The following is a 27,106-nucleotide window of genomic DNA, read 5'->3' as shown; positions in this document are numbered from 1 at the left end:
ATGCGGCTCCTGCTCCTCCTCCCCGCGGCGCTCCTCTTCTTCTTCTATGCGGGCCGCGCGCTCGGAGGAGCCCGAGATGGACACGGGCTGTCCGGCGTCGCGCGCTCCACCGCCAGAGACCTGAACGCGAGCTACTCGGAGCCGAGACGCCACGGCCACGCGCACCTGGGGTCAGAGCTGGACGTGGATTGGCGCTCGAGGAGACACAGCAGGAGGAGAAAGTTGGACACCGTCGGACACAGTCATGGTCACTACATGGAGCTGAGGAACGAGAGGCGCAAAAGAGGAACAAAGGAGCACCACAAGAAAGGGTTAAAGATCTCCAGGCTGGGGCAGAACCGAGGGGTTCCTCTGGCTGCAGATGCCAGGAACCCAGCTTCTTCATCTTCACCTTCTTCCACCCTTCTGGAACCCCTGCCCAAGCCCCTGGCCCTCACCTCCACAGACTTCCCCTTCGACCTGACCAGGCACGTCGAGTTTTACACCCAGCATGTGGACGACCCCTGGGACGCGACCCCCATGACCCCTCCGTACCCCGAGGACGAGGAGAAGGAGTACTTCCCCAACCCCTTCTACCCCATCACCAGCGAGACGTACGGCGCCTACGCCATCACCTGCTTCTCGCTGCTCATCTTCGTGGTGGGCGTGACGGCCAACGTGGCCATCATGTGCGTGGTCTGCCACAACTACTACATGAGGAGCATCTCCAACGCCCTCCTGGCCAACCTGGCCGTCTGGGACCTCGCCATGCTCCTGTTCTGCCTGCCACTGGTCGTGTTCCACGAGCTGACCAAAACCTGGCTCCTGGGCCAGTTCACCTGTAAGGTTGTCCCTTACATCGAGGTAATTCCATCACGTTCTGACATCCTGGAAACACCTGTGAATAAGCGATGATTCAGGGCTGGGCCAGAGTTGCATTTGTGATGATTTTCTATAAAAACTGATTTTTTATCAAAACTGCTGCACAAGACATCGATAAGATGTTAACAAAGTCATTCAGAGCGGTTTGGTGCAAAATGCTCCAGTCTAGAGTCAGAACTGTTCACAGTGGTGGTGATAGGAACCAGACGTCCACCTCTAAAAGCTCCCTCACAGAAAGTTACTACATGAAACGGTTATGAATATCTTTGAGTTTTGGCCTAAAACTCATGTTTAAACTCCATTTGTGGTGAAGGGGTACATGCTGAGCATTGTGAGGCAAAATACGCTGCAAAAAATGATATTTTAGTGAAAACATCCTAAATGTAGTCAACATATCACGGTTGTTGGAAGAAAACCTCGTATCTCCAAAATGGTAACTTTACAGGAGAAGGAAAAAACATACATTACTTTTAATGTAAGTCAATGGAACCAGAATTTTTTCCAAGTCATTTTGGGTCGTTTCTTTTAGTCCATTCATCATGAAATTTACACACAATGTAAAGGGTAACAGGTATTTTCAAAGTATGTCAAAAACTGAAAAACGTCAAAAATGGAGATACAAGATTTTCTTCCGACAACACCCATATCTAATATTTCTTGTTGTGAGATGATTGTAAGAATATTATAAGACTCTTTAACTTATTTCTAGACATTTTCTACTTGTTTTAAGTCATTTTATCTTATAAAAGTGCCTTATTCCATTGACAGATCATTTGAGGATGAATGAATTGATTAATTTTGCTTGTTTCAAGAAATAATGCTTAAAACAAGTAAAATGATCTTCCAATGGAGTAAAACACTTTCATAAGAAAAAGGATATTTTGGTATATCAAAATATCTAATTGTGATCTTTTTGACCAATAGATTATGATTTGAATTGCAGTTGTTTATAACTGAGGTATAAATTGGGTTATGGGCCCTTTTTTTGTCCAAGAAGACCAGTGATTCATTTTTTGGCTTGAGACTTTGAATCTTAACAAAGCGTGCCAGTTATTTGTGGTTGTGATGTCACAGAAGTTCACAAGCTCCATGTTATTAGGTAAAATTTTTCTACTTAAAACTTGCATCATATCAACACTGTTGATAAAAAACTGTAAGACTATAACAAAAACTGCAGCTCTTGCAATTTGCAATTTCAATAAAAACGATTAATCTTCCAGCCCTTCTTAAAAAAGGTAAAAATGTCTTGGAATAAGTTAAATAATCAGAATATTCTCATAATGAGAAATCTTAGATATATTAACTACATTTAAGATGTTTTCATCTGCTAAGATATCATTTTTTGCAGTGTGATCCCCAAAGAAAACGTATTATTTCAGATTTTCCACTATTTTCCATCATCAACATTCCATATAAACTCAGAAGACTCGTGTAGGTTCACTGGTGGTTCTGATAGTAAATAAAATGTCTATATCTGTGTTGTAGTCATGGCGACCCCTGGTTCCTATCACCACCACTGTAAAGACACCTGAACCATTTCACACCAAACCACTCTGAATCTCTCTGTTTACACCTCACACACTGAATAACAGAAATTTTGAAAAATCCGTGGATTTCCCTTTTAATTTGGCTACAGAGGCCTCATTTATGAAAATTCAGATTTTCATTCTAAATTTGTTTTCTACATTTGCATAATGGTCTATAAAAACACAATGCTCAGTGTTCAGTAACGCAAGCCTTGGGCTGATCACTGACATTAACTGATATATCACATTAGTTTAAAAAAGTGCGAATATTACACAGATAATCGTTCTTTTATTCTCTTTCATGTTCCACGTGGATTTTTATAGCTTCACCTTTGTTTAGCCATAATCTTTTTACAATCATTCTAATCTACACACTTAATAAGATGGTATTTTAAGGGTTCTTTAGTAAAGAAAATGCTCCTATATAGAACTATGACCACTCAAAGAATGCTTTGCATGATTGTGTTTCTTTGCATGGTGAAATGGTTCTTCACATTGATGGAGAATGTGCTGTAGATGGTTCTACATAGAACCTTTTTGAAAAGGGTTCTACATAGCACCGAAAAGTGTTCTTCTATCATTATGATATAAGGCTTCTACACAACAGAAGAACCTTTTTGGGTGCTATATAGAATCCTTTTCAAAAAGGTTCCATGTAGAACCATCTACAGCACGTTCTCCATCAATCTAAAGAACGCTTTCACCTTGCATAGAATCATTTAATAATGCAAAGGATTCTTTGAGAGTTCATGGTTCTATATAGAACCATTTTCTTTACTAAAGAACCGTTTAAGATTCATCTTTTTTAAAAGTGTGCACTATTATATATGGTTCTATATAGAACTTTTTAAAAATGGTTCCATATAGCACCAAAAAGGGTTCTTCTTTTGTTGTGAGGTTGCCTTTAAAACAATAGCAGGGCCCTTTTTTCTGCTATATAGAACCATCTTCAACACTTTCTCCATCAAGAAAAACATTTCGCCATGAAAAGAACTATTTAAGCAAGCAAATGGTTCTTTGAGTGTTCATGGTTCTATATGGAACCATTTTCCCTACTAAAGAACCCTTGAAGAACCATCTTTTGTAAGTGTGTATAGTTCAAAATCGTGTGATAGAAAAGATCGCTTTTAATTACAGGATCTACAAACAGAACATCTCCAACTAATGAGCTACAGACAGACTGAAGACACATGGAATGATTACAGTGTAGATTTTGTCCAGAAGGAGGCGCCAGTTGGGCAACTTGTAGTCTGAAACCAAGCTAATTTGGAGAACGACTGGAAGTTAGCAGTTTTGTACGCCGTGTGTTTTGAATATAGTTGTCATTATAAGTTAGTGGTGGACGATATATTGGTTTGTCTGATATTGATTTGTACTGGTTAAAACTCTTTTTAAGGTATTAGTTTTGTCATTGTCTGCAAATAAATGCAGAAAACATGACGTACAAACAGTGCAGAACACATTGACTCCCTCACATCTAGTGAGCAGCATTCTGAGGTCAGTTAGTCCAGTTTATTGTCAAACAAACTCGCCTGCATGTCAAATCCTCTGTCTCTATATCTGTTTGTGTATGTTTGTGATGATCCAGCACAGAAATCCAGTTCAAACACTTCCTGAATCTGTAGAGTCGCCCTTTCCATTCCATCTTATCTCGAGATCATACGAGACTCACATCCGGAGATATGAGCCTATGAAGAGGGGCTGAGATACACGTCATCTGCCTCTCACCGTGTGGAACTGGTGGATTCGTGTGTCCGTCTACATTCTGTGTGAAACTGACCAATGGACACTCAGGAAATCACTAAGGACTGACCGTCACGCCGGAAACCCTTCATTCTTCATTCAGTCCACATCGGAGACTCATGTGAAACGGCGTGCAGAGAGTTTACAGCTGCTGAAGCTGCTGCAGCGGTTTTGGAAAGTAGTGATGAAGATAACGGAGCATTTAGATATGAAACAGATGAGGATCGTGATATATGAAGAGCCTTTAGAGGAGAGTTTAAGTAGAGATGAACAAATCGAGGACATGAGCTCAGACCACAGAGGGTTAAGGGTATTTCCGAATTCTTGAGTCCGTCCTCAGGATAGATTCTGGCTTCGTTTGGGGGAGGGGCTCATTATTGCTAAGTTTGCTTTCACACACAAGAGTTCTATCCAAGCCGTGGATCAACTGCGTAATTCCTTACGTCACTTTTCTGCGTGCAGGTTTGCAGAACGGTCGGCAGCTTCATCCATTTGCTACCTTCTATTATTTTCCTTGGATACAATCACTGAAGCGGTGAAGAGCAGCTCTTTCTGTCCACAGCCGTCCTCTCCCCCATCACCACACTCGAAAAGGAAAGGGAAGTTAAGTTACAAAACGAACCAATCACACAGAACCACACCCAAGACCACCGATTTCAGGAGGACCAGAGATCGGTTCTCTGTTCGACTCCCGGGCTCAAAAGCAGCTTTCACACTTGACCAAATGTGCCGAAGTGGCCCTGGGTCAAGAAAAAAGCTCTGATGTGAAAACACTCTAAAATGATGTCAGACTCAGGAAAATGTACTTCACATGTACCTATTAAAGTAGAAGCGAGAGGAAGACGTCATGTCCTGCAACATTCTGAGATACAGTTCACATAAACCCACCGTCGATCATTTGCTCATATACCCGTCTGAACAGCTTGTTAATGTGAGCTTTACTGCCGTCTATCCTGCTATTTTTAAGCCTTTTAAAGTTTGAAGCATAAACTTCGTCTCCTCTACAGACCCGTTTCTGCTCCCACCATGCAGAACGTTTAAACCACTGTTATGACGCAAACTGTCAGGTGGTCAAAACAGATCAGACGCTTGCAGATTAAAAGACTTACTTGAGGGTTGTTGACTATCACAAAGAGTGTAGTCATAATAGGTCAGGGTCAAAACCAGAGAGCACGATAACCAAAACAGAAGGGACATCAAGAGAAAATCCAGTAACCACACCAAGTTCAAAACCAAGAGATCCATAAGGTTCAGCAATCAAATCATAAAAGGGCAAACATGAAAAGACAATGTTGGAAATATAGGGTGATTCAAAAAGATTCATCTGATTTCAAAATGATTTATTTCACTTGTAAATCGTTACAGATCAGTGCAGTGAACTGTAAATGGTTTAAATGAGCATAAAGTTTATTATGTAATTCTACAAGGTCTCAATATGAATGCCATAGTTAAACTCATCCCATACTGGATTGAGCGTGTCGGGTGTCGCTGCACTCACGGCTCTTTCAGTGCGATTTCGGAGATCATCCAGTGTTGTGGAACCAACGCCGAACGCTCTGAGCTGTTGGAGCTTCACTGCCCACGAAAATCACACTGCACAGTTATGACGGATTCACTCTTATTGAAGTGGAGAACGCAGAACGCTTTCTGCTCAGGGGTCTCAACTCCTCTCAGACTGAAGGGAGCCAGTCAGAAACTCTATGACCCCCTCTTTCAATTGGATTGTGATTGGTTCCTAGGCGCCTCATGTTGTAAAAATATGCTGCTTTGAAATCGGATGATTTAATACCACCTAACTGATAATAAGTAATGAAAAACAGGTGTGCGCTGGAATGAATGTCTGTTGGTTGATGATGATCCCACTGTACCTTGGGAACTGGAGCTTTCCATACAGTCCATTTTTTTTCCTTTTTTAATACAAAGAATTTTATAAATGTACAACCAACATCAGAGCAATATATTATCAAACAACACCAAATCAGAATATGTGAACAATATTCTCAGCAATATCATCATACCATTCAAACACTGTGAAATCAAAGAAGTAAAGACATAATCTGACAATTTGCATAAAACTTATATACCTAAAGGTGGATGTATATATACATGTACACACATACATACACATACATACATACACATACAGAGGAAAGCCAAGATGTTCGAATTGGAGACGTGTTTTAAATTCCATTAAACAGGGTTGGCTGACAATTTCAAAACTTCTGTTTGTGAATAAAGAACTTAGCATGTAGAATGAAAAAATTAATGTCCGCTAGAGGCTTGTTAGGAAAGTTATTATAGTAACAAATAATACCTTTGAGATTAAAGGCATAAGTACGACGGCATTTTAGGCCCACTGTAAAACATAGTAAACTTTGAGAATAAAGTCATAATATTTCGAGAATAAAGTTGTGATATTTCAAGATTAAAAGTTGTACGGTATGACATTTTGGGAATGAAGTCGAAATATTTTGAGACTTTTTTGAGAATAAAGTCGTAATATTTCGATAATGAATTCGTAAAGTTACAAGAATAAACCTGCAATATTTCGAGGATAAATTGTGCTGATTGTAGGGCGGCTGCCATAACGCGTTTCCTCAACTAATTAACTTGTTACCTCTACACCTTTGTTATCTTGAGATCACAAGGTAATTAACTTGTTACCTCAAGATAACAACTTTGGTTATCTCAAGATAACAAGATAACTAATTCATTATCTCAGGATAACAATCCAGAAAATTATAACTACTTTATGGCCTCTCTGGACGTCTGTAGTTTTGAGAAATAATGAAGATAATTTTGCTTATTTCCAGAAATGATGCTTAAAACAAGTAAAATGATCTGCCGGTGGAATAAAACACCTTCATAAGAAAGCAAAAATGTTTAGAAATAAGCGAAATAATCTTATAATATTCTTACAACAGTCTCATGATGAGAAATATGAGATATATTAACTACATTTAAGACACTTCCACTTGCTAAGGTATCGTTTCTTGCAGTGCACACCCAGAACCCCCTGATCTGTCTCATACGCTGCATGGACCTCCCGTGTCATCGCAGCATATATAACGTGTTTGCGCTCAGCGTGACGCTTGCAGAGCAGAGCAGGCCGTGAAGTCTGACTGAGGCAGAGACTCACATTTCCCTAATCAGGAGTTTCTGCTGGCGAATGTGAGGCCGGCGTCTCTTTGTACGGCAGTGCTGAAGTGGAAACAAAGCCTCGGCTCGCTGTGTGTCTTTTCAATCTCTGAGAGGTTGTGGAGAATGAAGGGAGACTCAGGTTGCTTTTGTCAGTATGAGGGGAGCTCTGTTGGCTTTAGGGAGGGGGAGCAGGGCTGGGGGGGCCTCACCACAGCATATATAATGTGCTTGTTCTGAATGGATGCCTGTTAATTTCTCAGCAGCAGCTACTTTAAACATGTTCGCTACGTTCTGCAGTGTTTGGAGAGGTTTTGGAAATGAAGCACTAATTTTGAAGCTGATTAACATCACACCACATCAGAATATATATATATATGTATATATATGTATATATATATATATATGTATATATATATATATATATAATGATGTTAATCAGCTTTGTTATTATTATTGTTATTATTATTATTATTATTATTGGTTCTGCACTCATTATAACATTATTTTTCTTATTTCTAGACATTTTTAAATTATTTTGGTTAATATTATGAAGTAAAATTTTCTCACTATAGAGGCGGATCATTTTGCTGGTTTAAAGCAAAATTATCTGCCAATACAGTAAGATAATTTTACATAATAAAATTACTGAGAACAAGTAAACAATGTCTAGAAATAAGGTAAATAATCTTAAATGAAGCTCACAACAATCTCAACAGGAGAAATATTAGATTTATTGACTATATTTAAGATAATTTTACTTGACAAGATTCTATTTTTGCAGTACAAAAACTCAATAATGCAGTTTTTTATGCAGTGCTGTTTATCTGATGGGGGCAGTTTTGGTCTCTACCAGGTCTTCCAGGTGGTTGTTAGGAGGCCCATTTTCTCTGTAGCTTTTAATCAGTTTTTGAACTGCAGTTCTGGAAACTCCTGTTTTTTTTATTTGACTTTCTTCTTTTTTATATATCGAATGTCACCTGAAAAGATAATGATTTTGCACTTAATGTCTGTTTTGAAAGGAAATTAGGTAAATGAAAGGTGGTCTCTGACTTTTGCATAGTACTGTATGTGTGTGTGGTGGGTGGTCATGTTTGACTGTGTGTGTATTTGCCTGTGGCTGTGTGTTTGTGTGTGTGTGTGTGTGTGTGTGTGTGTGTGTGTGTGTGTGTGAGTGTGTCTGTGGACGCTGATCAGGAGTGACTGAATTTGGGTTAAGTGATGAGTGCGGTCGGTCCGCAGGGTGAATGTGTGAGAGAGCACTACACGAGGAGAGAACGCCTCGGGCACAATTACTCACACACACACAAACACACACACACACACACGCACACACACACACACACACACACACGCACACACACACACACACACACACACACGTTTGTCTTGCTATACATATGAGGACGTCCATAGACATCTATTGATTTTTGTGTTACTGTAGCTAAATAACACTACACCTAAACCTAAACCTAACCCAAACCTTCACCTCAGTATCCAAAAGGCAATTTTTCTGCTCTTTTAGTTTTCATATAAAAAAGTAATTGTGGTGAAAACAACACATGCTCAACTGAGGACCAGCAAAATGTCCTCACTTGAGCAAAGATTTCATATAGTCCTATCATAGTGAGGACATGGAGTCCTCACAAGTATATCAATACAAGAACACACACACACACACACACACACACACTCAAAGGCCGTGTTAGAAGTGGTCGAGGGCCGAGCTCAGAACATGGCTGTCTGCCAGCCAGCGCTGTATTTAAAGAGCCCATATCCCACATTTCTCTCTTTGTCTTTTGCACTTACAGCGTTTGTGTGGTTTTATATACCAACAGCAGTCATAATTCACTTTTACATCCCCATTTTCTGACCTCTCCTCATCCCTCACAATTACACTGGCTGTGCCTTTAAGACTGATGCATGGAAATTACCTCTGCTCTGATTGGCTGCCCTGAAACCGCTCCTCATTCTAAATAACTGTCCAGACTGAAAAACTCCTCATGACGTCAGCGAAAAGCGCTATCGGACTGGATGTGTTGGTTTTTGTGACATTACAAATACAGGGGATTTGAAACAGGCTGTTTTTCTATATATGGAGTGCATGGTACTGAAACGCTGTCAGTCAGTAAATCACTGAGCGTGTTTACATGCACTTAATAATCCGACAACCGCAGAAAACCAGATTTTGTCAGTAATCCAATCAACGTGTTTACCTGCTCTTGAGTAATCAGATAATGGGGAAACACCAGGTCTACATGAGTCAGACAGTAATCAGATTTCTCCTTTACAACCAGCCAGTAAACTCACTGAAGAAGACGTGACGTCAAAAATAATGTAAAACTCAAACTTCATACAGCTGCTTTTTTAAACATCACACCGCTTTACCTGAACATATGAACATACATCATCTAGAAGATGAAGAATATTCAAATACTTTATTTCATGTTTGGTTTCAGCGCCTCTCCAAAAGTGTTTTGCTGCATCTCTCGACATCCACTGTCTGATCTCACGCATGCGCAGACTGAGAAATCCAATAGAAATAAGAGTAAGAGTTTACATGCACTGAGAAATCTGATTACTGAGGTAAAATCCAGCCTCTTTATCAGATTTCCTAATCGAATTTCTAGATCAGAGTATGGCGTTTACATTACCATTTGAATAATCGGATAACTGCAGAAATCCAATTTATGATCGGATTATTGAGTGCATGTATACGCACTCACTGTTTAACCGAAACTGCTGGGGCCGGATTCTAGGCTTTTTTAAGAAAACACTTGCGAAGGTTCTTAAGACAGACACTAAGACGTTCTTAAGAATGCTCTTAAATTAAATTCTCACAAAAAAATGAAGAAGTTCTCAGAAATTCTCTTAAAACAATCTTAAATAGTTTCTTTAAATTTTCTTAGGAAAATCTTCCTTGTTTTCTCATGTAGGCTGTGTTGCATTTTATAGCTTCCCATAAACAACATGAGACACATTTTGAATTAGTTTTAACTGTTATTTCCACTATTTAGTTTAATCCACTTAGAGGAGCAAAACGGAAGAAAAACATCAAACCAAGTGTTTAAAAAATTAGCAAACGAGATCCAGAGTGAATGGAGGCAGAAACAGCCAACAGGAAAAAATCTCCTGAAAATAAGGTAATTGAGGAGTGACGGCGGAATGCAGGAGACGAGGATGAGGAGCAGCAGAGGCAGCGCAGAGTTTGATAAATTTAGATGCTCACCTCGTCGACTCTCACAGCCTGACACAACTTCTACACAGGCTACATTTTATTGAGGCTTCTTGACAGCTACACATCCTTTCAGACCCACAGCGCTGAGTCGTCTTCTCACAGTGGAAGGATGGACAGAAACACCTGTGGATGTTTTCAGATCTGAAGCAGCTTGATTTTCTCCTCTCTCTCAGAGATGAAAGCTTTAATGAGGGATTTCTCTGATTTTTCAAATTTTGCATTTGTAAATGCCTCTAAAAGCTCCTCACAGAAAGTTCCTACATGAAATGCCTATAAATAAGTAAAATAATCTTCATTTAAACTTGCAACAAACTCAACAGGAGAAATGTTAGATTTATTGACCATATTTAAGATATGTGTCTGATTGCTGTCAAAACTCACAGAAGATGTTGCTGTAGGAAAATGAGAACATGACCTAAAGCACATATTACTGGAACCTGTTTAAATACGTAAAATAGCCATGTTACACTTTACCTCATGTTAGTTTGTGCCGCGCTCTTCCCTACTGCTTTAACCCTCTGGGCTCTGAGGTCATTCTCTTGATTTGATCTTCTTAAACTCTCTTCTAACGGCTCTTCATATAACATGATCCTCATATGTTTCATATCTAAATGCTCCGTTATCTTCATCACTACTTTCCAAAACTGCTGCAGCAGCTTCAGCAGCTGTAAACTCTCTGCACGCCGTTTCACACGAGTCTCCGATGTGGACTGAATGAAGAATGAAGGGTTTCCGGCGTGATGGTCAGTCCTTAGTGATTTCCTGAGTGTCCGTTGGTCAGTTTCACACAGAATGTAGACGGACACCCTAATCCACCAGCTCCACACGGTGAGAGGCAGATGACGTGTATCTCAGCCCCTCTTCATAGGCTCATAACTCCGGATGTGAGTCTCGTATGATCTCGAGATAAGATGGAATGGAAAGGGCGACTCTACAGATTCAGGAAGTGTTTGAACTGGATTTCTGTGCTGGATCATCACAAAGTTACAGTACCATCTACACTCTCAGAAATAAAGGTACTAAACTGTCACTGGGTCAGTTCCCCTCTTGTCACTGAGGTGGAACCCTCAAGGGTTCATCTCAGTACCTTTATTCAGGGAACATAACTGAACCATAATCCACTGAATGATATGTTCTAAGCTGTACTGACTCCACACACCCCGTCTCGTCTCCAGGCTTTTATTTTACTGTTCTGTTTAAAACATTCGGTTATGAAAAGGTACAAATACGAACTTTTCACCTGGAAACACTTATTTAAGGTTCACAATCAGACCTTCGAACCACTGTTGGAGCTTTGTGGGAACATTTACACTGTTTGTGCCTCGATGAACGAAAAATGTACCTGAACAGAACCTTTATTTCTAACAGTGTATAGAAACATCTAATTTGGTGCGCAGGTGCATTCATGGACCCCACAGGGTTAATGCCGCTGACTTTAATACCGTGGGCAGTTGGGATTTGACCAACTAGAGCAGGAGGTTCTCAAGGGGCCTAGAAAGTTTGCTTTGGTGTTTAGTTTTAAACTTTCGAAGTGTCAAACCTAAACGCATATTGTCAGAAGCATACTTTAGGCCATTCCCCGCCTCTCTCCGATGAGAAGACAGCTCAGCGCGAGGCTGCTCGTGCTCAGGGGGCCCAGAACCCACCCCTGCCACTGACCGAGACTTGGTCAAGTGCAGCTTGAGAAAGCAGCGCGTGGTCATTTATCTGAGACCAGAAGAGGAGCTGCCAGAACAGACTGAGTGAGTCACAGTGTTCACAGAGCAGAATGTCTCTGCAGATTAGATTAAACCTGGCACACACATCAGCCCTCATACACATCCTCTCTCTTCTCCCCTCATGCAGACAGCTTGTGGGCTGGAGGGGGGTTCGGTTTTGGATCAGTGTGCTTCTCGCACAGCCAAATGCAGCTCATGCCAGACTTCTTTGGCGACTAAGTTGGTTTAAAATACAGCTTCCTACCAGGACTCCAGTTCTGTATGAAAGTTTTATGTGCGCCGAAGCAGGCAGCAAGGAAGGATGAGACGCCTCGGGTGTTTTGTCAGCCGAGACTGAACCGGTGTATCAACCAGCACTTACACTCAACTCGAGGTTACACAGTTCACAGCGAAATTCAGCGATCAAGGCCTGACATGCCTGCATTCCAGACAAGGAGCGAGGATTGCACTGCGTTTAAAACTGAAAGCTGCAGAAAGGAGCCTACCTATGTCCCCAGGGTTCTATGTTCCCAGGGTTCCATTTTCCCGGGTCTGTATATTACCAGGGTTATTTGTTTCCAGTGTCATATGATTCCAGTGCCCTATATTCCAAGGGTCCTATGTTCCCAAAGCCCCATGTTCCCAGGGTTCTATGTTCCCAGCTTCCTATGTTTCCAGGCTTCTGTGTTCCCAGGTCCCTATGTTCCCAGTGTTTCATTTTTCCAGGGTTCTATTTTCCCAGGGTCCTATGTTCCTGGGGTTCTGTTTTCGCAGGGTCTTATGTTTAGAGGGTCCTATGTTCTGAAGGCCCCATGTTTCCAGGGTTCTATGTTCCTAGGGTTCAATTTACCCAGGTCCATATGTTCCCAGAGTTTTATTTTTTTTCCAGGGTACTATTTTTTCCATTGCCATATGTTCCCTCATTCTATTTTGAAAGGGCCCTGTGTTTCCAGGGTCCTATTTTCCCAGGGCCATATGTTCCCAGGGTTCTATTTTCGAAGGGTCCTATGTTTCCAGGGTTCTATTTCCCCAAGGCCCTATGTTCCTGGGGTTCTATTTTCCCAAGGCCTTATGTTTACAGGGTCCTATGTTCCCAAGGCCCCATGTTTCCAGGGTTCTATATTTCTAGGGTTCTATTTTCCCAGGTCTGTATGTTCCCAGAGTTTTATTTTTTTCCTGGGTACTATTTTTTCCATTGCCATAAGTTCCCATGGTTCTAATTTCAACTGGCCCAGCGTTTCCAGGGTCCTATTTTCCCAGGGCCATATGTTCCCAGGGTTCTATTTTTGAAGGGTTCTGTGTTTCCAGGGTCCTATTTTCCCAGGGCCATATGTTCCCAGGGTTCTATTTTTGAAGGGCCCTGTGTTTCCAGGGTCCTATTTTCTCAGGGCCATATGTTCCCAGGGTTCTATTTTCGAAGGGCCCTGTGTTTCCAGGGTTCTATTTTTGAAGGGCCCTGTGTTTCCAAGGCCCTATTCTCCCAGGGTCTTATGTTTACAGGGTCCTATGCTCCCAAGGCCCCATGTTTCCAGGGTTCTGTGTTCCTAGGGTTCTATTTTCTATTTTCCCAGGGCCCTATGTTCCCAGTGTTTTTCCTCTGTGCTCTTTTAATGTTTGGATTACAATCAATAACACAAGTACAATAAGATAGCTAGCTAAGTACTGTGCTTAGCTAATGGAGCTGCTTTTCTCTTGTAAGAGTTAATGTTTCATTTTATTTAATTTCACCCCTTGAAATCTCAGGCTTATTACATACTAAGGCTTATTATTCAGTAGGGGTGCGGGGAAAACTCGATTCTTAGATGTATCGCGATGCGGACGTGAACGATTCTGAATCGATACACAAACGTCAAAAATCGATTTTCTAAATATTTAATTTATATCGTGATGTTGACGGAACGCAAAAGGCAGAACTTGGAAGTGGGTAAGTGCAGCGCCCGGACAGTCTGTGGCACATAACAAAAACACTACTGGATGAGTGAGAAATCCAACCGGCTCCCTCTGCATTAAAGCCAGGTTAGGTCAGGAGTCACAACACAAATGATCAGAAGAGCCATTTTGCCTTTCAACAAAAATCAAACCACCTTGGGAGCCACAACATTTAATGTCCAGTATGTCTCAGTGTGTGTTAATGTCCTAGTATAGACTAAACAATATAAGCGAGAGCGCAGATTTACTCCGCTCTGCTTTAAGCTTTAGCTTTAGCCGCTTTCCTCCCATCTCCGCCAGAAAACTTTTCTTCAAAACTAGAAGAGTTTCTTGTAAAATGTCTCAGCGTCCGGCTGTTTTACGAGGCTGAAGTCGCTTCTCATTCGCCAGCTTCTCGTTCTAATTTTCCTTTTCCACCTTAAATTCTGCCTTAGGCGCCGAATGTAACTGCTTCACCATTTAAGGTGGAACGGGAAAATACGAAAGAGAAGCGAGTTCATTTTCGCAACTTTTTAGAGAAAGACAGTCTCTCAGCAGATTTAACCAACTGCGCTGCTTATAAATGCGAATAAGTCTCCAAATGTTCGTCTTAATCTGTTTCTTCGTTCGCTCCTGGCGAGGCCAGACCTCGGGGCTGTGTGACCTGCTGTCTGCTGTCTGTTCTCAGTCGTTCAGAACCAGGGCTTTTGCGCTATGCTGCACACTTTGGAGCCGAGATTCAGTGTCCAGTCTCGAAAATACCCACCTCCCATCATTACAAATACTTTGCTTTAAAACTACCAAGTCCTCAGACAGTAGGAAGATAGAAATCCTGTATAGAGAAAAAAGATGCATCGATAATCGTTTTATAATCGCATCGCAGCCTCTGAATCATAATCAAATCGAATCGTGAGGTGCCTAAAGATTCCCACCCCTATTATTCAGTAACTACAGGGACTTTAATGCAAACTGGTTGAGCTATTCTTAGGTTATAGAAGTGTGTACTACAACTTTGGGCCTTGGCCATTTAAGGGGTCAATGTGTTCTCCGCACATGTAACTCACGTCTTCATGCTTAACTGGAGTTTTTGGCGAATTCACTGCTGTGCTAATGTACGTTGGTAAGTTCTTGCAAAGTGGTTGCAATGATATTGAAGGTGGTTGCTATGGTGCTGGTAGGTGTGCAATACAATACACCAAGGCTGTGGTATCTTAGGCCGTTGCTAGATGGTTACTAGGGTGTTTCTAGGTGTTTGCTATGCCGTTCCAGGTGGTTGCTAGGTTGTTGCTACTGCAATTCTATCGTGGTGACACAAAAGAGAGGTGCACAAACGTTTGACCACCGACCTGCCTTCCTATGGGAAAAACGGTTGCTACATGGAAACTGTACATCCAGTCATGAAGCTGCATAGAAGCTTTTTTGTTCGGTGCTGATATCTCGAACACTGTGGGACAAGTTGATGGGCAAACAGCCAGCAGAAAAATAAGTAAAAGAAGAAGAAGGTAAACGGATACCAATACTGTTATTGATACCAATGCGGTGCAATGCACAATCATTAATAAGTGAAGTTGTTTTCCACCAAAACCTTCTACAGGGTGTAATTCTGCTCCAGCTAAAAAGGATCTAATTTAGGAAACGTTAAGATGGACTGCGAGTGCATATTGTGGGCACACGGAGGTTCATTATGCACTGTGTGTTCTCACAGAGGTACATCTGATCCTGAGAGCTGAAATTATGTTAGTAAATATTATTTCACCTTCGTGTTTGAGGCCTGCGTCTGCGTATAGCTGCTAGGGCTGCTGCCGTTGTTAAAGCTATTCTCCCAATAACACTCGTTTTTACATATTTTAGAGAGAGAAGCTCACTTGATGTTTTTCCTTGCACACAGTCCATAAACTGTTCAGGCTGCCAGGTTCGTACATGACGCACAAGCAGAATGCATCCAGTTTTTTCATTGGAACTGGTGCAAAAGGTTCAGTACATTGCGCCCGTGTGTCTATAGAGACTGTTTTAGCAGCCAAATGTTTAAAATTCTCAGAGCCGTTTCTTATACCGAGTGGTATAGGTGGTGTAAGCAGTCGCTTTGAGCTTTATGAGCCTCCAAGCCAGCCAATGTATATATATGTACTTTCATGTTATGTATAAAAGCATTATCCATGGTTCACAGGGGTCCTCTGAAAAAGAATGGAGTAGGCAGCATGAAAGGAACCCAAGTTAGAGATGTACTATGGGGATGTCAGACATTAAGGGAAGATCATAAAGTGCATATATTCATCTGTAGCTGAGAAACTGAGAAAGTGGTACGTGAGGAGAAAGCAGCCCAGAATGCAGTAAGAAATGAACGCTAACTGGTGGACTTTCTGTCTGTTTTCTACCTCCCAGTATTGATATGGCCTTCAAAAAATCATCTTACAATATTTGGAAATATCATATTGTAGGGCTGGGCAACGTGACAATATATATCGTAATAGTGATAAATTGTGTCGCAATACAGTACAGTATGATTTGCTGTACATATCGTGTATATTGCCAGTACTTGTAGACTCTGACCAACTGCATGTTTCATTATAAAGAGAGCAAAATTAGTCCTGTTTGTCTGGATTTATTGAATAAAAATAATTTTGTTCAGTTTTTGATTGGATTTTTCAAATGTAGCCCTACTGGTTCATATTTCTGACATCGTGTGTCACAAAAATTTCTTGATATTATATTCTTGCCATATTGTCCATCTTTGTCGTATTTGCAAGATGAGTGCACTAGAACGGCACCGCAGGGTCGTAATTATTAGCAGAGAAACTCATATTTTTCAACGAGTCCCGAGTTTCCAAGTCGGTCAACCAAAAGAAATAGGAGTCGCTAAAAATTGTACTGCAAACTGGGTGTATTTTAGATATTCAGCATCCGCACATGAGCAGTGCAGGATAAAATCTTTATTTAATGTTTCACTTTCATCCTCACAAAAATACGGATATGAGGATTTGCTATACAATTCTTCTAACCGGATAAAACATTGCTCATGTAGTGTGCATCCTCTGCTCTTTATTGTGTTGCAGTAGCACAAAATAAATGTACTTTCTATGAAGAAAGATATTCAAAAGTACACATATCACGTTGTATTTACGACCTCTGATGACTGTTCTTGTTTTAACCTGTAAAATGGTGGTGCGGTCAAACAGTGACTTCACATGAGACAAACTAATACACTGCAAGAAATGATAACTTAGCAAGTGAAAACACTCACAGTCCATTTTATCAGCTCCACTTACTATATAGGTGCACTTTGTAGTTCTACAGTTACAGACTGTAGTCCATCTGTTTCTCTGATACTTTGTTAGCCCCCTTTTAGTGTTGTGCTGGTCTGAGTGGATCAGACACAGCAGTGCTGCTGGAGTTTTTAAACACCTCAGTGTCGCTGCTGGACTGAGAATAGTCCACCAACCAAAAATATCCACCCAACGACGTCCTGTGGGCAGCATCCTGTGACCACTGGTGAAGGACTAGAGGATGACCAACACAAACTGTGCAGCAGCACATGAGCTATCGTCTCTGACTTTACATCTACAAGGTGGACTGACAAGGTAGGAGTGTCTAATAGAGTGGACAGTGAGTGGACACAGTGTTTAAAAACTCCAGCAGCACTGCTGTGTCTGATCCACTCAGACCAGCGCAACACACACTAACACACCACCACGTCAGTGTTACTGCAGTACTGAGAATGATCCACCACCCAAATAGTACCTGCTCTGTGAGGGTCCATGGGGGTCCTGACCACTGAAGAACAGGGTAAAAGTGGGCTAACAAAGTATCAGAGAAACAGATGGACTACAGTCTGTAACTGTAGAACTACAAAGTGCACCTATATAGTAAGTGGAGCTGATAAAATGGACAATGAGCGTAGAAACAAGGAGGTGGTCAGACTGTTATGCCTGATCGCTGTATGTTATTTCTCATTATGAGACTGTTGTAAAAAGATTTTTTCACCTGGTTTTAGACATTTTTACTTGTTTTAAATAATTTTATTTCGTAAAAGTGTATTATTCCATTGGCACATCAATTTATGTTTCGAGAATTATTGAAGATAATTTTGCAGTTGTTAAGGAAATAATGCTTAAAAGAGGTAAAATGAGCTGCCAATAGAATAAGACACTTTCATAAGATACAACTACTTAAAAGAAGTAAAAAATGTCTGGAAATAAGTGAAATAGTCTTATAATATTCTTACAGCAGTTTCATGATGAGAAATATTAGATATATTAACTGTATTTAAGATTTTTTCACTTGCTAAGACATCATTTTTTGCAGTGTAGCAGCTTCTTTCTCTTCTTCTTTGCCTGCCCCACCACAGTGCGGTTGTGAATAGCATTTGCGATGGATTCACAGTGTAATCAGATGATTGTATATTGTCCACAGTCACACAGGCCTATTTCAGTGCTGTACTTCCATTCTTGCATACAAAATAATATAATTTGAACAGGTGAGGGGCGGAACAGTACTGTAAATCCAAAGATGCCATTCTGTCACACCTGTAATTGACATAATGAAGGGAGAGCTTGAGGTAGAAACCCAGCCTCTTTACCAACAGCCAAGACAAATCAGGTTCTCCAGCCGTGTATAAACTCAGACAACGCTTGGATCTAAATCCACTTTACGACACAGGCACAGATTTATTCCTCGTATATCTTGCTGGCCGTTGGCTCCCACAGTGAAGCCCTTTATCAGGAGGATTTATGCATCAGTCTGCTTCATATAAAACACCATAACAGTAATGGCCTTTGTCTGGAGCCCACTCATGCGCTTCCTCACTGTAATCCCATTTGTCAATAGACAAGAGCTATAGCCATCCCTGTCGGCCCCACCATGGCTACCCCAGGCCACCCTGCCTCAGAGCGGCCGCTAAAGGCAGATTAATACCATTGCCTCTGTCGGGCTGAAGGAGCTCTTAATCAGGGGTTTAATGGAGCGTTTTTAAAGCCAATAATGGCGAGAGGCTCATCACCTGCTGCTAGGAAACCTGTACGGCTCCTAAATACCACTGACAGTAGAGACTGGACGTGCAAGGCAGTGAGGGGTCACCAAAGGTCTGCTACAATGGGCGGCATGGCCGTAATTAGCATGAGCACTGCAAAAAAGTACACCTTGGCGAGTGAAATTATCTAAAATCTAGGTGAAATATCTGATATATTATCATACATTGTCATTGTGAGATTGTATAAAATTATGTAACTTTTTTTCAGGAGGCTTTTTAAGTGATTTTAGTGTGTGAAAATATTTCTATTGGCTGATAATTCAAGCATAATTCTTACAACAAGCAAAATTACCTGCCAATACAGTGAGATAGTTTGACTTAAACAAGGATAACAGTTATCTTGCAACAATCAAGAATGGGAAATATTAGGTATATCAACTAGTTTTAGGATAATTTTACCTGCATAAGGTCTTATATCAGTGAGGACAAACCGGTAACACCTCTATGTTCGTCTCTGTGTGAGATGATAATACTACCCAGATGCCGCACACATACTACAGAATAAGGTGTCCCCACAACTGAGCCATGAAGGGGCGGTCCTCGGTCCCCTGCGGGTTCTCAGGCCTTTACTGAGGGGTCTTCAGTGGGCCGGTGATGGCATGTTATCTCATAAAAATCAGTGAAGACTTAATAAAAAGAGAGAAACATAAAAAGCTTTCAAACAGTAAAATATATTAACACAAGACCTGCATAGTGGCACATATTGTCTATAGTAAAGCGTGACTGGTCACTCCACAGAATGTTTCCGCTGCTCCAGAGTCCAGTGGCGGCACTTTACACCACTCCAGTCGACGCTTGGCATTGCGCATAGTGATCTTAGGCTTGTGTGCAGCTGCTCAGCCATTGGAACTCATTTCATGAAGCTCCTGATGCTCAGTTCTTGTACGGATGCTGCTTCCAGAGGCAGTTTGGAAAACTGTAGTGATTTAACAGAGGTTACATCACTAGATGCTTCCATTTCACAATAACAGCACTTACGGTTGTCTGGGGCAGATCTAGCAGGGCAGAAATTTCACAAACTGACCCGTGGCAGAGGTGGCATCCTATGACAGAGTCACGTTTAAAGTCACTGAGCTCTTCAATACGACCCTCTACTGCCAGTGTTTGTCTGTGTGCTTGATTTTATACACCTGTTAGCAATGAGTGTGGCTGAAACACCTGACCTCTATAATTAGGAGGGGTGTCCACATACTTTTGATGATATAGTTGGTAAATATATAATTAACTAAACCGAATTAAACAGGGTAACTTTAATCAAGTCGAGGTTTATTTATATGGCGCTTTGTACAGACGGTGTCGCAAAGCAGCTTTACAGAACAACCCGTGTCTGAACCCCCATGAGCGTCACCAGTGGCGACAGTGGCTAGAGCAAGAGGAAGGAACCTTAAGAGGAACCAAGACTCAAAAGGGGAACCCATCCTCCTCTGGATATGAACAGAGAAGAAGGTGTTAACCTTGGTAGTGCAGAAAAGGGGAGAGGGAGGGTAAGTGGTGGCTCTGATTAATTAGTTTGAGTCTGTGCAGCAGTAGCATCAACAGGAGGGTCAGAGGCGTGCAGGTGAGGTTTGCCCAACATTGTACAGCAGGAAATCAGTTTATGGAAGAACAGAGGGATGGGAAAAGAACAAATGGAAGGAAAAATAACAGTTATGAATGGGTAAAAAAGGGAGCAATAAATATTAGCAATAACTTTTTTTTATCCTTGACTTGGGTATTTTTGGAGGCGCCACTCGGTGAGACAGTTTGAGACAAGGCCATTAACCGCAGAGCTCAGGCTTTTAACCCAGCTTAACTGTGATCTACATTTTTGTAGAAACAAACGCAGATCAAAGGCTTTCTCCCGAAAGTTTGAGGGTGTTTAGCGCTGCTCTAACGTAGCACTCGGGATATGAAATATTCAGAGCGTTTCTGCCTGGGTACGAGAACGTACAGAGCAGGGATCAAGGAGCAGACCCGGGGCTGAACGTCGTTTCAGCTCAGGAGCGCTGTAGTAATCTTTCATAACCCTGTGAATATGATTATATGAGCAGACGGTGAGCAGATACTCATCATACGGTGTGAAATTTGATGTACAACCTTGGGGAACAAAAAAAAAATCCACTAATGGAGCACCAATCCAGTTCACACCTAATGAATTAATGCCAGGCCATTACTGCGTCTTAATGGATGTGATGAAGCTTAATGGATGAGGTACGTCTGTGTGCTTTTCGTCTGCGCTTTGGCCGCTTTTAGAGATGAAAGAGGTGGGCCGGTGAGGTTTGGCACCGGCCCATTGACGCAAAATGCAATGCACGCATTTCCCCTAAGTGTCTCCTCCTTGATGTCGACGTGCCTGATTGCCCTGTAATTACTGAAACGAAGACAAACACTTTGCTGCTTGTGTTTTTTGGAGGGTTGTAGCATCAGCCCACCGGGACCCGCGCGCCAAACGGGGCGCCTGTTATGCATCAGAACTCCAGTGTCTGAGCAGGAAGTGAGTGTTTACTTGCCTTTAGCTGGGCTGCTGAAGGATGTCTGATTCTAATAGCGAGGCGAGATTAAGCAGGGCCTCTGCTCATTTTAACGTTTCCAAATGCCGAAGCGTAAACAGACTGCAGACCTTTCATGTTTCGCAAACTTGTTGACATAGAAGTGTTTCCAGCTGTTGAACTACAGTTCAGGCTGTGGGTCCAAGCAGAGAAAACTGGTGCAGAGCGAAATCTAATTTCCATTCAGCACAAATGTAATCAGCCAAGACATGTTTGGGGTTTAAAACACATGACCATGTGTTTATTTGTGAAATATATTTCAAATACACTGTTTTATACTAAAACGCACCAACGCTGAAGTACATTAGACAAATGATGACATGACAGAGGACAAATTATGAGACTGTTTTAAGAATATTTTAAGATTATGTAACTTAATTCTAGACATTTTTACTTGTGTCAAGTTAGTTTATCTTATGAAAGTGCCTTATTCCATTAGCAGATCATGTTACTTGTTTTAATCATTATTTTTTGAAATTAGCAACATTTTCTTCATTATTTCTCAAAACAAGAAATGATCTGCCACTTTCACTACATACAATTACTTAAGACAAGTAAAAATATTATATATATATATATATATATATATATATATATATATATATATATATATATATATATAAACAAAATATTAAATATATTAACTACATTTAAGATGTTTTTACTTGCTAAGGTTTCATTTTTTGCCATGCGCTTTCCACGTCCCTAAGCCGTCCTGATGCAACACTGTTTGTCAGTTTTTGATAAACCCAGACACTCAAAGTGAATTTAAAGTGTTCTCCATTACAGAAAAAGTAAAAAAGTAACCATAATACTGTAACTCATTACTCATAACTTTGAAAACCAAGGATGTCTTCGTTTTTGATAAATGCTTATATTCATGAGGCTTTACAGAGCATACTGCAAAAATGATGTCTTAACAAATGAAAGCATCTTAAATGTAGTAATATATCTGATATTCCTCATTATGAGACTGTTGGAAAATTATTATAAGATTATTCCACCTGATTCTATACGTTTACTTGTTTTAAGTAATTGTAATCTATATACAGTGGGGCAAAAAAGTATTTAGTCAGCCACTGATTGTGCAAGTTCTCCTCCTTAGAAAGATGAGAGAGGTCTGTAATTTTCATCATAGGTACACTTCAACGATGAGAGACAAAATGAGAAAAACAAATCCAGGAAATCACTTTGTAGGATTTTTAAAGAATTTATTTGTAAATTATGGTGGAAAATAAGTATTTGGTCACCCACAAACAAGCAAGATTTCTGGCTCTCACAGACCTGTAACAACTTCTTTAAGAAGCTCTTCTGTCCTCCACTTGTTACCTGTATTAATGGCACCTGTTTGACCTCGTTATCTGTATAAAAGACACCTGTCCACAGCCTCAAACAGTCAGACTCCAAACTCAACCATGGTCAAGACCAAAGAGCTGTCAAAGGACACCAGGAAGAAAATTGTAGACCTGCACCAGGCTGGGAAGAGTGAATCTACAATAGGCAAGCAGGTTGGTGTGAATAAATCAACTGTGGGAGCAACTGTAAGAAAATGGAAGACATACAAGACCACTGATCATCTCTCTCGATCTGGGGCCCCACGCGAGATCTCATCCCGTGGGGTCAAAATGATCATGAGAACGGTGAGCAAAAATCCCAGAACTACACGGAGGGACCTGATGAATGACCTGCAGAGAGCTGGGACCAAAGTAACAAAGGCTACCATCAGTAACACACTACGCCGAGAGGGACTCAAACCCTGCAGTGCCAGGCGTGTCCGCCTGCTTAAGCCAGTACATGTCCAGGCCCGTCTGAAGTTTGCCAGAGAGCATATGGATGATCCAGAAGAGGACTGGGAGAATATCATTTGGTCAGATGAAACCAAAATAGAACTTTTTGGTAAAAACTCAACTCGTTGTGTTTGGAGGAAGAAGAATGCTGAGTTGCATCCCAAGAACACCATACCTACTGTGAAGCATGGGGGTGGAAACATCATGCTTTGGGGCTGTTTTTCTACAAAGGGGACAGGACGACTGATCCGTGTTAAGGGAAGAATGAACGGGGCCATGTATCGTGAGATTTTAAGCCAAAACCTCTTTCCATCAGTGAGAGCACTGAAGATGGAACATGGGTGGGTCTTCCAGCATGACCTCTGTCATTGCCAACAAAGGTTATGTTACAAAGTATTGAGTTGAACTTTTGTTATTGACCAAATACTTATTTTCCACCATAATTTACAAAAAAAATCTTTAAAATCCTACAAAGTGATTTCCTGGATTTTTTTTTTTCTCGTTTTGTCTCTCATCGTTGAAGTGTACCTATGATGAAAATTACAGACCTCTCTCATCTTTCTAAGTAGGAGAACTTGCACAATCAGTGGCTGACTAAATACTTTTTTGCCCCACTGTATTAACTACATTTAAGATTATTTCACTTGCTAAGATACCATTTTTTGCAGAGCAGGAGTGCTGATCTAGGATCAGACTGTCATATTTACATCAACTGTACTGACAGGAACAGAAAGATGGTTCTTTAAGGGTTCTTAGCCAACAAAATTGTTCTATACAGAGCCATGAACACTCAAAGAACCATTTGCATGATTAAAGGGTTCTTTGCATCGTGAAATGGTTCATTATATGATGGATAATGTCTTGTGTATGGTTCGATATAGAACCTTTTTAAAAGGGTTCTATATAGCATGAAAAAAGGGTTCTATTGTTACGATGTCAAGCTTGTAACAATAGAAGAACCCTTTTCAAAATGGTTCTATGTAGAACTATCTACAGCACATTCTCCATCAATCTGAAGAACCATTTCAACAGGCAGCGAACCCTTTAATCATGCAACGGGTTCTCTGAGTGTTCATGGTTCTATATAGAAACATTTTCTTTACTTAAGAACTCTTGAAGAACTGTTTTTTAAGTGTGCAGACCAGCAGTCCTTCGCTGAGAACCTTCGTGAATACAGATCTTGCAAAATGGTCCTTCCATTTCTGCTGTGACTGAGACTGAACTTCATCTTCTTCTTCTTCTCTCTCCAGGTTGCCTCTCTGGGCGTGACCACCTTCACCCTGTGCGCCCTCTGCATTGACCGTTTCCGCGCTGCCACCAACGTGCAGATGTACTACGAGATGATCGAGAACTGCACGTCCACGGCGGCCAAGCTGGCCGTGATCTGGATCGGCGCGCTGCTCCTGGCGCTGCCCGAGCTGCTGATCCGGCAGCTGGTGGCGGAGAACGGCGGCGGCTCGGAGGAACCGTCCGAGGAGCAGCGCTGCGTGGTGCGCATCTCCTCCACGCTGCCGGACACGCTCTACGTCCTGGGTCTGACCTACGAGGGCGCGCGTCTGTGGTGGTGCTTCGGCTGCTACTTCTGCCTGCCCACGCTCTTCACCATCGGCAGCTCGCTGGCCACGGCGCGCCGCATCCGGCGGGCAGAGAGGGGCTGCGCCCGTGGCAACAAGAAGCAGATCCGCCTGGAGAGCCAGATGAACTGCACGGTGGTGGCGCTGGCCATCGTCTACGGCGCCTGCGTGGTGCCCGAGAACGTGTGCAACATGGCCTCGGCCTACATGGCCGCCGGCGTGCCCCCCGCCACCATGGCCCTGCTGCACCTCATCAGCCAGCTGCTGCTCTTCCTGCGGGCCGCCGTCACGCCCGTCCTGCTGCTCTGCCTGTGCCGGCCCTTCGGCCGTGCCTTCCTGGAGTGCTGCTGCTGCTGCTGCGGCGGCGGCGAGTCGTGCGGCCTGGCCGGACGCTCCTCGGCCACGGCCAGCGACGACAACGAGCACGAATGCACCACCGAGCTAGAGCTGTCACCCTTCAGCACCATCCGCAGGGAGATGTCCAACTACACGGCCGCGGGGTCGCACTGCTGAGCGCCGGAGGAAGGAGTACTTTGTGCCAACTGCGTGTGCCCGCGTGTTTTCGTGCTAGGGGTGTCAGTCTCTGACCTCACAACCATTCGCTAGGATGCTTTACACTGAAAAATGTATATCTTAGCAAGTGAAAACATCTTAAATGTAGTAAATAAATCTAATATTTCTCATTATGAGACTGTTGTAAGAATATTGTAAGATTATTCCACTTGTTTCTATACATTTTTACTCGTTTTAAGTAATTTATCTAGCAAAAAGGTGTCTTACTCCACTGGCAGATCAGTTCTTTTCTTATCAAAATAATGCTTAAAACAAGCAAAATGATCTGCTGATGGAAATATCAGATATATTAGCTACATTTAAGACGTTTTCATTTGCTAAGATTTTTTGCATTGGTTCAAAAATTATATTGTGGCAGGTGAAATCATCTAAAACCTAAAATATCTGTCTTTTCATTTCGAGATGGTTGTACGAATGTTGAAAGGTTATTTAACTAATTTTTAGACATTTTTACTTTTTTTAAATCATTTTATCTTGAGAAATTGTCCAATTTTATTGGTGGAAAATGTTGCTTGTTTCAAGCATCATTACTTGAAACAAGAAAAATGATCTGCCAATAGAGTAAGGCAGTTAATCAAGATAAAATGACTTGTGGAAAACAGATCTGTTCTCACAATCTGATTGGTTGAAAAGTGCTCTTTTAACAAGAGTTGCTTAGTAAAGACTCACTTCACTCTGAAGTGAACCATGACTGAGTTTCTACACAGTAAAAACAGAAGATGGACGGATTAGATACCTTCTTTAAGATAATTTTCGACCTGGTCAGATTCTAAAGAAGAGACTAACCGCAGTTCCACAACTTTAGAACCTGTCGTTTGTCCTAAATGAGCTTTTCAGAGCAACTAAACAACCTGGAATCAGCCAGAAACCAACAGAATACAGTTCAGCTAACAAGACTGGCGGAAACACTTTACAGACTGACTGGAACAAAAGCACATTCAGCTTTATCTGGAAAGCTGAACCTGATATTCACACAGTTTTATCGATCACAAAAACATTTTTGGCGGAAGGAATATTAAAGCTCATCTGATAATATTTGGGCCTTGACTTTGCTGAATTGTTTTATAAAGGCAAGTTTATTTATACAGCACTTTTCATACACTGCTGTCATTTAAAGTGCTTTACAAATGAGAAAAACATGATTAAAACAACAGATTTAAAAGAGAAATCATTAAATGAAAAATAAAATTAGAGATTAAATTAGAATAGTTTAAAAAATCAAATTAAAAATAAAAGCAGTAGAACAGTGGAGGTCGTGTGTTACGGTGAATAAGATCACGGCTGTAATGATTTACTGCGACCGAATCACAGCCGGGATGTTATTTGCGATGATACACTCTTGTGTTCTGTACAACCATCTCGGGATGACTGTTAAATATGGCGAGATTTAAGATGCTTTGATTTGCCAGAATTTAATGTTTTTGCAGTGTGAAATCTCAAGCTTCACCCCAATATGATTCTTTCTGTACAATTCAGATTTGCTCATTAAAATGCACTGAACACTGGG

General features: G+C 41.4%; 1 protein-coding gene across 1 annotated transcript; it reads left to right on the top strand.

Moving 5' to 3' along the window:
• On the top strand, positions 1–27,106 carry gpr37b (G protein-coupled receptor 37b). Its single transcript, XM_036575417.1, has 2 exons — positions 1–843; positions 24,703–27,106. The coding sequence occupies exons 1-2, from the start codon at positions 1–3 to the stop codon at positions 25,537–25,539; spliced, it is 1,680 nt and encodes a 559-aa protein (XP_036431310.1). The 3' UTR covers positions 25,540–27,106.

This window comes from Colossoma macropomum, unplaced genomic scaffold, assembly GCF_904425465.1.
Source record: "Colossoma macropomum unplaced genomic scaffold, Colossoma_macropomum, whole genome shotgun sequence".
NCBI classification, from domain to species: domain Eukaryota; kingdom Metazoa; phylum Chordata; class Actinopteri; order Characiformes; family Serrasalmidae; genus Colossoma; species Colossoma macropomum.
The sequence above is the reverse complement of the archived record's forward strand: the minus strand, read 5'-3'. Positions and strand labels throughout refer to the sequence as shown.